Genomic DNA, 13,369 nt, shown 5'->3' with positions numbered 1-13,369 from the left:
ATCCCTATTATTGCCGAACAGAAAAATCCTACCAAGGACGAACTAACACAGCCCCAGAAACCCGAAGTAGAGCCGCCGGACTGTTGGATTGGATTCGTAGATGGAGCCTCGAATAAGACAGGAAGTGGAGCTGGTATTCTACTTATCGCTCCCGACGGACACGAAGTAACTTATTCACTTCGGTTCTTATTCCCAGCCACTAATAACGAAGCCGAATACGAAGCCCTTCTTGCCGGACTTCAGTTAGCGCAACGTCTACTTGTCAAATCTCTCAAAATTCATTGTGATTCACAAGTCATAGTGAATCACATGCTGGGTACAAGTGAAGCCCGTGATGAAAGGATGAAAAAATACTTGGACAAAGCGCAAAGTATTAGCCGAAATTTCTCTTATTTTCGGATAATCCGCATTCCCAGAGCGGGAAATAGCCGGGCAGATACTTTAAGTAAGTTGGCCTCATATCCGAGCTCAAAGGTGGAGGAATTACCGCACAGAAGCATTGATGAAGCTGAAGTACACTCAGTAACCAGTTCACCAAACTGGATGACGCCAATATTAAAGTATCTAGATCAAGGACAACTGCCCGAGGATAAGAGAGAAGCAAGGAAAATCACATGCCGAGCACTTCGGTATGAACTTCATGAAGGAGTCCTATATAGAAAGTCCTACCTTCAACCGTTATTGCGATGTGTAGGACCAGAAGAGACGGATTACATCCTTAGAGAAGTTCATGAAGGATCTTGCGGTAGCCACATCGGAGCTAGAGCGTTAGCTAAAAAAGTTCTGAGATGGGGATATTATTGGCCAACTTTGGTACAAGAAGCAGTACGGCTAGTTAAGAAATGTACGAAATGCCAAATCCATGCAAATATCCCAAGGATGCCGCAGACTGATCTATGTGCTATGCAAAGCCCTTGGCCTTTTATGCAATGGGGCATAGACATAGTAGGACCACTACCACAAGCTCCCCGGCAAATGAAATTCTTGATCGTTGCCGTGGATTAGTTCACAAAGTGGGTGGAGGCTGAACCATTAGCTACGATAACGAGCTCAAAGGCATTAGATTTTGTCTGGAAGAACATAGTTTGCCGATTTGGCATACCCCATATCCTCATTTCGGATAATGGGACTCAGTTTACTGACAAAACATTCAAGAATTGGTGCCAAGAGTTGAATATTCAACAGCGGTTCACTTCGGTCTCTCACCCACAAGCAAACGGACAAACGGAAGTAACAAACCGTATTTTGGTGAAAGGATTAAAAGCTCGGTTAGAACAAGCCAAAGGACAATGGGTAGAAAATCTTCCTCAAGTCCTATGGTCTTACCGAACTACACCAAAAACCTCCAACGGTGAAACTCCGTACAGTCTAGTGTACGGCACTGAAGCCGTAATTCCGGTTGAGATCGGCATACCCAGCCCCCGAACCCTTAATTTCTCAACAGAACTGAATGGCGACGGACTGAGAGCCGAACTAGATCTTGCCGAAGAAAGAAGAGAATTGGCCTTCATAAAAGAAGCCAAGTACAAGGAGCAAGTAACCCGGTATTATAACCAAAGGGTGAAAAAGCTGCAGTTTCAAGTGGGAGATCTCGTATTGAGAAACAATGAAGTAAGCCGAGCAGAAAAGCTGGGCAAACTTGAACCCACATGGGAAGGTCCGTATCGGGTGTCAGAAGTCCTAGGAAAAGGGTCTTATAAATTAACCCACATGTCAGGAGAACAAGTACCCCGAACATGGCATATTTCCAACCTCAAGAAGTTCTATTTGTAAGAGACAAGGTCCGGTCAGTCTTGTGTCTAGTTCGGTCCTAGGGTTATGTGCTTTCATATTTTTATTGTTCTTGTGTCTAGTTCGGTCCTAGGGTTATGTGCGTTTTGTCTCTTACAAATGTTACTGAGGTATATTGTTCCTTAAAGGCTGATCCCCTTTTTTTAGATCATGTATTAAAGACAATTGTGAGTCCAAGCTTCTAAGGAAGATACAAGATTCCACAATTCAGCTTAAGAAACAAGCAATTCGTCTGAAACGAACTGCAATAAGCCGGAAACCACTCCGGTTAACTAGGGAAAGTCCAATCCAAGCGATAAAACTCGCCAAATAAGGACACTAACTCAGTCCGGTCAAAGAAGAGTTTACTTCATAAGACCGAGGACGAGTACAGGGAAAGTCCAATCCAAGCGATAAAACTCGCCAAATAAGGACACTAACTCAGTCCGGTCAAAGAAGAGTTTACTTCATAAGACCGAGGACGAGTACAGGGAAAGTCCAATCCAAGCGATAAAACTCGCCAAATGAGGACACAAACTAAGTCCGGTCAAAGAAGAGTTTACTTCATAAGACCGAGGACGAGTACAATAAATGAAATAAAAAATCGCTGAACTGTAAATACGCAGTGATAGAAGCGAAATGAAAAAATTTCATTTACTAAGTCTTGTTGGGCATACAATTCCGCTGCCCTACGAGAATGCGTTACACCATTACAAAGGACTACTCTACTGTCTACGGTTGCTAAAGTTGAGCCACCTATCCAAAAAGTCCTCATGATGCTGAGTTCGGGCGTTCCGAGCAGTTGAAGAATCAGTAGGTGGACGAGATGCTCTGATCGACCTACCGCCTCTTCTCTGAGTCCGGGAAGTTCTAGCACCTCGGCGGCGAAGAGTCTCTTCACGAAGCATTCGCTGATCTTGCTCACTCATATTCACCACTCCTCTACGAACTTCAGGGCGTTCTTGTCTTGACGTTTCCGGTTGCTCCTGAGTCCGTTGCTGACTTGGAGTAGGTTCTTGTCTTGACGTTTCCGGTTGTTCCTGAGTCCGGTGCTGATTTGGAGTAGAAGTTTGAGTAAGTGGATCCGAGGTTCGAGTTGGAGCGTGAGCGTCTGTTAGCGGGAAACGGCTAAGGAATCTCTCGATCGCGGGACGCCGGGAAAGAATGATGTCGTACAGAGAAGCCAAGCGCCGCAATGATTTCACAACTTGTTGGCAAGCCGAGCTCTCCAGCACATTGTTCTTCCGGAGTACATGAAGCTTCTCCCACAGTTCATCAACTTGATTCTGAACTTCGGATATAGTCATTCCCCCGCGCCCGCTGATGAAGTCTTCATATGCAGTCCTCTCAGCGATGACAGTATTCAGCTCGGCCTCTAGATCTCTCCTTATGGACTCTAAGTCCTTATTGTTGGACTCCAGCTCCACTAAACGAGCCAAGAGTTCGTCATACTTCATCTGGTCATCTATAGCTTTTTTCTCAGCTTCATTTAAAGCCGAAGAGTATAGCCGCTTCCAGTGAAGTACCTCCAGCTCCTTAGAGTAAAGAATACGAAGCAGCTATGTCAGTTCGGCATTTCAGTTTACCGAGCAGGCAGTAAACCACAATAGGAGTAAAAGAGATTAAGAAAAGCCATAAGGAAGACACGAGTGTAGAAAGAAGAATTTTTTTCATTCGCAAGAAAAAATTTACACAAGGAGGGCTTCAAGGCCATTTTACAAATAGAAAGAAAGAAACTAAACTAAGAGAAGGGAGACGAAATCATACTCCGCCAGTTTCGTCTCCGGCTTCCCCGTGGGTTTCAGCTTCTTTCTCCTTGTCGACCTCGGTCTCAGCCTCGGCCTCCCTCCTCCCTCCCTCCTGCTCGGCGCCCCCATCGCCGATCTGCTGCACCTCTTGCTCGGCGTGCCCGTCGCCGGTCTGCTGATCCTTCTGCTCGGTCTCCCGGCCGGCCTCATTTTCCTGCTCACCCTATTTGAAAATTGAAGCGGGTGAAACAGGCCCCAAGGAGGCAAAGATGGCCTCCATGTTCTCGTCACGGTCAGCCCGGCAATTACGGACTCGTTCAGCAGAAAGCAGGACCGATGAAGACGCAAGCTCCTCAAGGAGCGGCAGACTCTGGAGGCGCGCTGCAATCTCTCGGCCATACAGCGGCAAAACGACTTCGGGTTCCTGCTCAGCGTTATCGGTCATCAATTTCAGCAGATCGCCGATAAGGGCCGAAAATTGATTGCTCAAAAAGAGTTTCTCCGTGTAAACACGGAGAGCCTCCCCCTGAGCAACCACGGCAGCAGCCTCCCTCTGTTTCGACTGCTCTCTCTGGATGATGAGCTGGTTTTTGGCACGCTGGGCTTCATCCTGAGCCGAGATCCTAGCGGCCCTTGCCTCCTCAAAGTCTGCCCGAGCCTGTTCGGCCTGGTGACGAGCAGCATTCAAATTCCTCTGCATCTCATCATAATCGCTGGACGCTTTAGAGAGTTCAACTGTGACGAGCTTGCAGAGCATATTGTTCCTCTGAAAATGGAAAAAGGAAAAAAGTCAACAGAGGGGCCACAAAAAATATAGGAAAGAAGCAAAACCAGAAAATCAAGAAGGAAATTCACCTCCACAAAGTCCTTTGGCCATAAAAAGGGCTCAGAGATATGTTCCGAAGTGGCCGCAACCGCTCCGGATCCACAACCCCCCAGGACAATGTCTCTCTGTGGCGCTTTTGGGGGTTTCTGAGTCTTCGCCTTCCCCTTTGCCGAAGTCGATTCCGGCTTTTTTGGATCCGAAGACTGACTCGAAGAGGTCTTCTGCCTCTTCGGATTCTTCTCGGCATCAGACGCCGAGCTGGTGGCTCTCTGTTTCTCCGGCTCCTTGGATTCGGAGGATTTGCGACCTAGCCTGCTTAGCATGTTCATTGCCAAAAAGCGAGAAAACAAAGTTAGGATTCGCCGCTAAAGCAGTAAAGCATAAAAAAGAGATCCTCACCCTCAGTCTCTTCGTCCGAAGACGAGGAATCGAACACGAAGTCACCCTTGACGAGCTCAGATTCCGAATACTGTTTCCTAATCATGGGAATCTTATTGAGCTCGCCCTCGAGCTCGTCCAACGGTTCTACCCGAGGATGAGGAATTACGGACTTCGGCCCTCTCCAGGAAAAGTCCGGAGCCGCTGTCCTATTGTAAAAAAAGAAACGATTTTGCCACTTCGGCCATTTGGTTTTACAGAATGCTCTGAAGGGCTGTAAAGGGATCAAGTAAAACCAGGATCCCTTCCTCTTAAACTGAAAGAAATTAAGGATTGCCCTCAGAGACAGATCCTTTTCTAGTCTACGCAGCTCGGCAGCAAAGGCCGATAAGTGCCTCCAAGAATTTGGAGTCACCTGACCTAAAGGAAGTTGAAAAAAATCAAGAAGCTCTACAAAGGCAGGGGGAAGAGGGAAACGAAGCCCGCATTCTAAGCAGGCTTCGTAAACGGTGGCATAACCCTCCGGCAGCGAGTTAGCCCTATGAATGTCGTCGGGAATCACCACTAACCCCCCAGGAAGAAAATATTTTCCGTGTAAGGATATCACAGTATCATTACTCAAAATGCTGTGAAAATATTCTACCGTCTTCTCCCCGGACCTTTTCCGGCCAGAAGACCCCTCACCCCCCTTCCTACCACTACCTGATTCAGAAACAGATTCAGAAGAAGAAGACATGATTCTTACTCTTTGATGGTCGAAAGTCTCTGAAGAAATTCTTGAAGAAGCGGAAGAAAATTTTACGAAAAAGAGAGAGAATACAGAAGAAATAATCGTAAAAGTATTCCAATGATGAAGAGAGGAAATATTTATCAGATTCGCAAAGGCATTTCAAATTCGTCGCACCGTTTCAAATCCCCCTTTTTCTGGATTCTCTGGCCGGACTTGCTGTCACATTTAATGCAGACACGTGCAGAGCACGCCTCCTGACCCCCTTACAAAATGCCGAAGTGATTTACTTCGCTTTTCGGGGGGGGTGGTGATGGGATACGAACTAAACAACTAAGCCCTAATTGCGAGCCCAATAGCAGTGACGGCCCATCGGCCCAAAACCCAAGAAAGAGTATCAGTTCGGCACAACCAAAGAGTTCGGTCATAGCCTATAGCTCGGTAAAAGCCGACCAATCGAGCTCAACTCTCAGATCGGCACAACCAAAGAGTTCGGTCACAACCCATAGCTCGGTAAAAGCCGACCAATCGAGCTCAACTCTCAGATCGGCACAACCAAAGAGTTCGGTCACAGCCCATAGCTCGGTAAAAGCCGACCAATCGAGCTCAACTCTCAGATCGGCAAAAGCTGATCGGCAAAGTTCAGCAGTTCGGTCTCAGTATTCGACCGAACAAGGAGATAGTGGACCCATGCAGGATCTCCACAACCTCCATTACACCCACGATCTATTTAGTGGTATTAAGCAGTTATCAACCCCACTACCAGGGCTGCAAACCACGATCTTAGTTCGAATGTATAAATAGAACTTAGATCAGATAGACAGGGTTAAGCTCTCTAGATCCTGAATCTTATAGCAAATCAGTATTGTAATCTGTAAGCGAGACCAAGCAATACAAATTTGCCCTCTCTTCTTCCCGTGGACGTAGATTTACCTCAGTAAATCGAACCACGTAATTTTCCGTGTTGTGATCGTTTATTACTTGCATTTATTCCCATCAAAAATTCGCCACATCATCACTAAGTTTTCTATAGCTGACGCCGTCTTAAAAAGGTCGTTATTTCGGGTCTATTAATAGGAGATGTGAGAGCAGACTTTGTAGACACAAAACACAAGAGATTTTAATAGTATATGATCTCTCCAACCAAACTCGTATTGTTGAATCACAAACCCATCATCACTAATTCTCCAATTCTCCAAACGTTTTCTTCTTCTCTGAGAAGCATAATGTCTGTATCCGGTCAAAGCTTCGAACAGCCAAGATTGGTCGCCAATAAAGTCTTGGCAAAGCCCCAGAGCGAGGGAGAAGGTGCTGTTGTTAGACGAAGCATTGGAAGGTAATTTCTTCAAATTCTAAGCTTTTTAATTGGGCATTTTTCTGATTTCGATGAAAATCATTGATTCCATGGGAGAATCAAGTAATTCGCTACTTCAACTTGTAGCATCAGTTGTTATTGGATCGTGATTTTGGTTTGATTTGGTGCTCAAAAATTGTAGACCCGAATTGAAGTCGCTGGATCCTTTCCTCATGCTGGATGAATTTTCTGGTAACATTTTGTTATTATGATGATTTTTTTTGAATTATTTAATTATGTTATTGAATTTGAATGATCTTATTTTCATTGTAGTTACACCGCCTGCTGGATTTCCTGATCATCCCCACCGTGGTATCTACCATTATCAAATACTGCTATGATTATAAATTTCTTATGCAAATTCAAACAAATGAAAAGAAAATATTGACATTTATGCTCTGTTTTCAGGGTTTGAGACTGTTACATATTTGTTACAGGTAATTTTGTGTTGTTTGCATAGCTGAGAGAGGTCTTTTTGTAGCCATTTTTGGATGAAATGAAATAAATTAAACTTGATATTCTGTATATAGGGAGGTCTCACACATCAGGATTTTGCTGGTAATAAGAGTACAATTCATGCTGGTGAAGTGCAGGTAGTTGATCAACTGATTATTTGATTATCTATCTATGTGTTTCATTTCCCTCTTCGAATTTCGGGTTTAATCTTCGTGTTTTGGAGTTGTGCAGTGGATGACTGCAGGGAGGGGTATAGTCCACTCAGAAATGCCTGCAGGGGAAGGTACTCACACAGGCCTCCAACTGTGGATCAATCTCTCTTCCAAGGATAAGATGTTAGTTCAATTTCCTTTTTTGTTATGCTATCCACAAATGTAGTACTGATTTGATGCTTAAAAGTTGATGAAATCTATGTTTGAATGAATAAAATTTGTTACTTTTGCAGGATTGAGCCTAGATATCAAGAATTGCTTAGGGATGACATCCCGAGTGCAGAGGAAGACGGTGTTAGAGTTCGAGTGATTGCAGGGGAGTCCATGGGGGTTCACTCCCCGGTCTACACGCGAACTCCAACAATGTACCTTGATTTTACCCTCCAGCACGGCTCTCAGCATCATCAGAGGATCCTGGAGTCATGGAACGCGTTTGCGTACATTATTGAAGGGGAAGGGGTGTTTGGAACGCCCAACTCGCCTCCCGTGTCAGCTCACCATATTTTGGTTTTGGGTCCGGGAGAGGGGCTGAGCGTGTGGAACAAGTCGGCCAAACCACTGAGGTTCATCTTGGTGGGTGGTGAGCCACTCGGTGAGCCAGTGGTTCAGAATGGCCCCTTTGTGATGAACACGCAAGCCGAAATCGAGAAGACCATTGAAGACTACAACTATGGCAAGAATGGGTTTGAGATGGCAAAAGAATGGAGGTCTAAGTGAGTGCTGTTGAAACAACCAAGTCAAATTATAATTAGGTTGTGAAAGTTTCTGTCTGTCACTAGCAATCTCTATCTTCACCAACACATTTTCACACACATACACGTACCATCATCATTGAGTCTAGATTTTATCATAATAATGTGGACAGAAAGCTTCTAGAAGCTAAGAAAATATGCAGCACTGAGATTCTGTGTTTGATGGGGTCAGCTTGCTTCTAGAACATGTTGATTCTTGTAGTAGTATTATTTTTCTTTTGGTTGTGTAATTAGTTTTGAGATTTACAAGTTTATTCTTGTCGGAATAAGATCTTCTCCTAATAATTGCATTATTCTTGTGACCACTGATGATTTTTTTTTTCGGTTTGGATAACAAAAAAGCTTTTCTTGTGAGTTGGGAACTATCATACCAATAGACTGATAGAGAGTAATTGGTGGAACCACTTAGACTATTAAATGTGGCAGAAAATTGATTTGAAAATAAATCAGTTTTTTTTTGGAGATTTCATTGGATATTCATTGATAATGATAGTGATATTGACTTTGATCAAGTGCTGAAACAGTGTACACTATCCATTTACATTTGCGTTTTTTTGTTGATACATTTTGCAACTTTCGGTGGAACTCAAAAGTGGTATTTTAGTTGATCTGTCACATTGTTTCTAGAAGATGCATCAAACTTGTATTTATAGAATGGAAAACTGCTTGTTTATTAGTGGAACAAACACAGAGGTGACAGAAGTAGAAAAAAATTGTAAATGTTGGAAGTTAGATTTTGATAGAAATAGTGGAATAAAAATGGGGGATTGCACCAAAAATGTCGTGTGACTAGCCCACTAAGCCACAGGGTATCTTGAAGAATTTATATTGGTGACTAGTTGAATTTTGAGGGTTTGGACATTTTAGCTAAATTTCCTTTTAAGGGGGAGCTGGTTAAACGCTGATTGGATGGGTCGGGCGAGTGATGCGCACGTCTGTGTTTTACACGGTACAAATTGTTGTGCGCGCACTAGACGCAACGATGTGCTCGCGCACCGTTAAAGATACCCTAATGTCAAAATTCCTTATCTCCAAAAATCCACTTATTTTCATTGGTCTGGTGGTGGGGTAGAGGTGGGCAGAGTGCACAATCTTATCCATAATGGGATACCTAGCCATTCTCAATACAAAGTTGGAGCTCCAAATCAAGACAAAGAAGAAACTAAAATGAGTTGCTATTGAAACAACTGTAGTATGATTTCTATAAATAAATGTTACTCCATAAGAGTATAATTTACACTTTCAGAGAAAAGAAGTTTCAAGTATAAAGCAACATTCAATTCAATTAAAAAAAACAGATTTGGTCATTGTAGGATCCCTTTCTATGAAAATAGAACCGAAATCAAGAATGTAATGCCATGGCTTTTGATTGAGCACTTTGCTTCAGAGTCAACTGGAACAACAAGATGATCCTCCCTTTTGCTCCGATTGATCAGTGTCATCGTGGACGTGGTCGAGGGACACTCTGTTGAGAGACAATTGTGCTTTGTACGAGTCTGAATTCAAGACCTTCCTGCTGACATTGTTATAAATATCGTGGATGACTACATCAAAAGCCTTCTCAACGTTTGTCGAGTCCACTGCCGAGGTTTCCATGAAAAACATTCCTTCTGATTCGGATATATGTATTGTGCTCTTGTATTTTCAACACATTCAGCAAATGTTAATGAGCTAAGGAAGGTGCAAATGTAAAACAGAGTAGACCTAAGCACAAAGGTTTATCAAAAAGAATATAAATGACTAAAAAAGATCTTTTGTGTAGCATAAGTAGAATAAATATTGTTATACTCGTATCATAAGAAAAAAGTCATGAATATTAAAAAAAGCAGATGGCATCTACATTAGAAAAAAATGTGCTCTATTCAGTTTATTTAGTCAACAATTTTTATATAGAGCACACGCTAAAATACAAGTTAGTTGAGAAACTCAAGGGAAGAAATCAAGATCATGTTTTGAACATAGAGGTTGAGGCTCGAGCTTATATGCAATGCAATTTACTAGTATAAAACTGGCTCCAACTCAATCTAGCATAGGCCTCCAATGATCCAATCTTGAATCACATCATCTATGAGCCCCCCCCCCCCCCCCCCCCCCAAAAAAAAATGAAGTAGATATGCACCACAATAGTCAATATGATTTCTCATACAAAGACTTAGAAATGAAGAATACCAAAGATTTGACACTCTAATGTAAAAAATTGCAAATATATGCAAAGCATAAATGTGTGACAGATAATCAAACATAACCATATATTCTATCAGAGTATATAGTTTTCATATCAGCAACTAATCAATGCCGGAAATAGTTCAATTTTTTCGACATCCAAAAAAAATCAGATCTGTTTCAAACTTGTGCCCTGGCTGGAATGTGTGTTATGCAACAGGAGATTGAAACGGACTCCAATTTCCTCAAGCAATTTGTATACAATCAAGCAAATCGATTATTCTATCATTTTACTTCCAATCAGAACAAATGAACTAAAATCTATCTCATCCTCGATTTCAAAATTGATCATTCCAGATTAAGAAGCAGAACAAATGAAGTCATCTATAGCATCCGCGATTTCGAGAAACGAAATTGATGATTCAGATTAAGCAAGCAGAAAGGGGGGGGAAAACGAGACGTACTCTTGAGTTCATCGAGCCATCGGGGAATATTGTCGAAGGTAGATCACCGGGAGATGTCATAGACGACGAGCACGCCGAAGGATCCGCGGCAGTAGGCGGAGGTGACGGCGCGGAACTTCTCCTGGCCGGCGGTTTCCCAAATCTGAGCCTTGACTTCCTTTCCGTCGATATCGCGCGTTTTCGTCTGGAACTCGACCCTAATGGTGGCCTTTGTGTGGAGGCTGAACTCGTTTCTGGCGTAGAGGGAGAGGAGGTTGGATTTTCCGACGGCGGAGTCGCCTATTATGACGATTTTGAAGAGGTACTTCTCCCCCTCGTCGTCGGAAGAAGACGTCATTGCTGAAGAAGTGAAGAGAGAGAGCGCGCGCGGTATTTAATTAAATATACTCCGTATTTGATATTTTTATTTTGTTTATTAAATGGAGATAGATTTAGAAATTTTCTTGATTACGATTCTTGCAATAGAGATTAATGGTAACGTCTCTATAATTTGAAGTTAATTATCGCGTGTATCATATATTCGGCATTTGTGATTATGGTATTCAAATATCTTCCAAATTTTATTAATTGTTACTTCATTTATATGGAGTAATATCTTATTCCATTTTTATTATACTCCTACTTAATAACTAAGTCACATTATTTCATTAACTTATTACACTTACACTTATATATAAATGAAACTGTATATTTAATTATTTTTTCCATATATGTTTCTTCAATTTTTTTAATCGTGCCAAAGATTTCTTAAAATCATGTCAATTTCAAATGAGATAATTTACGAGGGTATTCAAAAACAATATCTTAAATAATAATGGATACTAGTGGAGTAATCAATTGCTAATTAATTAGCAATCACAAATTAAAATCAAATCTTATATAGTGGTTGAAATAATGTCAAATAGGTTATATTTTAAATTTTAAAAAAATTATTAAATAAACTTAAAGGGTATTAATGTCAATTTTCTCTCATCAAAATCATCTGAAAACTTTAAATTTATGTAACTTTCTCGATTTAAATTATTTTTTCGCAAATAATATATCAAATTAAAGATAATTATATAAGGATTCCAACGAGATCTCAATTGCATATGTTTCGACAATGTTCGGGTGATGAAATTTGATAAATTATATTTCAATTTTCGTACATGTTGATAACCAGATTTTATCAACAAATACAAAAAAAACTCAATACAGTGTATGTAAAATCTCAATAAAGTGCAGGTAAAATATTAATAAAACTGTGTTAATATTTTATTATACTTGTGTTGATATTCTCATGTGATATAGATGATATTTATAATACACTATGTTGATATAAAAAAACACTCACGAAAATTGTCATATGATAATATAATGACGATATTACCGTTTTTGTTGATATTTTGTCTACTGTTTATTGTAATTTGTGAGCTTTAATCTCATCCACTTATTTCAGAATCCAAGGGTGTAGATTTAGTCTTAATTTTCTTATTTCAAAATCCAAGGAGGTAGATTTAGTCTTAATTTTGGATTATGATATTATAAGCCCTACAAGATGATCCATGGATATTAAATCTATATATACACTCTAATCACCTGTACCAAATTAACATAATTAATTGCTGTACCAAATTAACATAATTAATTGTTTAAATATATAATAAAATTGTAGTAATATTTTAAAACATTTGTGACGAATACATATCAATATTTTGAGGGTATTTCTAAAATAATATCCTAATCAATAATGCAACGTAAATTTGTCTATCAAAAGCCATATTATCAATTAATTAATACCCATGCATATAATTGCTTAACGGTCGACATCTATCATCATGACGGTTTTCATGTACAATAATATATAATAATAAAGTTTGAAATAAAGTGATTATTATGAAAACTCAAACTCTGCCAAAAAGCGACTTACTTTGTTCTGAAATACTATTCTTGATTATGTTTTACCAAAGTATTGTGTTTGTGATTTGCTATTGATCCAAAAAGGTACATGTCATGCATGTGGCTTAAATTTATTGCTTTAGATTATAATTCAATTTGTCATGTGTACTTCAATAATGTTTGGTACTACAAATTTAGTTAAATTTATTAATACTTCAAATTTATAGATCAAAATTTTCATGTGAACAACAAAATTGTTGGTGTCCCGTGGGGGGAAAATATGGGGATTTATCATAAACTTTTATTGACATTGTCAATAGTAATTTTAAAATATTGTACAAATATATATTTATAAATTTAAAACATACTTCATCCATCTCTTAAAAGTATGAATATTTTTTCGGCACGAGTTTTAACGCATAATTGGAAAAGTAAGAGCGATAGCTTGTCACACCCCAACCTCTCTAACGTATACATTTATAATTTATTAATATTCTCTTTGTCCCATAAAAAAATCATTTCCTAAAGTAGAAACTAACCCCATCTCTACTTTTTCTTGTCTCTTGCTTTACTCTTTCTTCATTTTCTTACAAAATAATATATATAATTATACACATTTATACAACATATAGCATAAACAA

At 40.3% G+C, this 13,369-nt stretch overlaps 2 protein-coding genes across 2 annotated transcripts; one reads left to right on the top strand and one right to left on the bottom strand.

The window, feature by feature from the left end:
- The first annotated feature begins 6,538 nt into the window (after positions 1-6,538).
- LOC121805273 (pirin-like protein) lies at positions 6,539-8,516 on the top strand. The gene is made up of 7 exons (XM_042205073.1): positions 6,539-6,785; positions 6,946-6,995; positions 7,077-7,115; positions 7,212-7,240; positions 7,334-7,396; positions 7,491-7,594; positions 7,705-8,516. The coding sequence occupies exons 1-7, from the start codon at positions 6,580-6,582 to the stop codon at positions 8,186-8,188; spliced, it is 975 nt and encodes a 324-aa protein (XP_042061007.1). The 5' UTR covers positions 6,539-6,579; the 3' UTR covers positions 8,189-8,516.
- Positions 8,517-10,344: 1,828 nt separating this feature from the next.
- Positions 10,345-11,197, bottom strand: LOC121802452 (ras-related protein RABA5d-like). The gene has a single exon (XM_042202129.1). It carries the CDS (start codon positions 11,185-11,187, stop codon positions 10,894-10,896), a length of 294 nt encoding a protein of 97 aa, XP_042058063.1. The 5' UTR covers positions 11,188-11,197; the 3' UTR covers positions 10,345-10,893.
- Positions 11,198-13,369: the final 2,172 nt, after the last annotated feature.

This window comes from Salvia splendens, chromosome 5 (genome assembly GCF_004379255.2).
Source record: "Salvia splendens isolate huo1 chromosome 5, SspV2, whole genome shotgun sequence".
NCBI classification, from domain to species: domain Eukaryota; kingdom Viridiplantae; phylum Streptophyta; class Magnoliopsida; order Lamiales; family Lamiaceae; genus Salvia; species Salvia splendens.
Note: the sequence above shows the minus strand (reverse complement) of the source record. Positions and strands in the feature narration are given on the sequence as shown.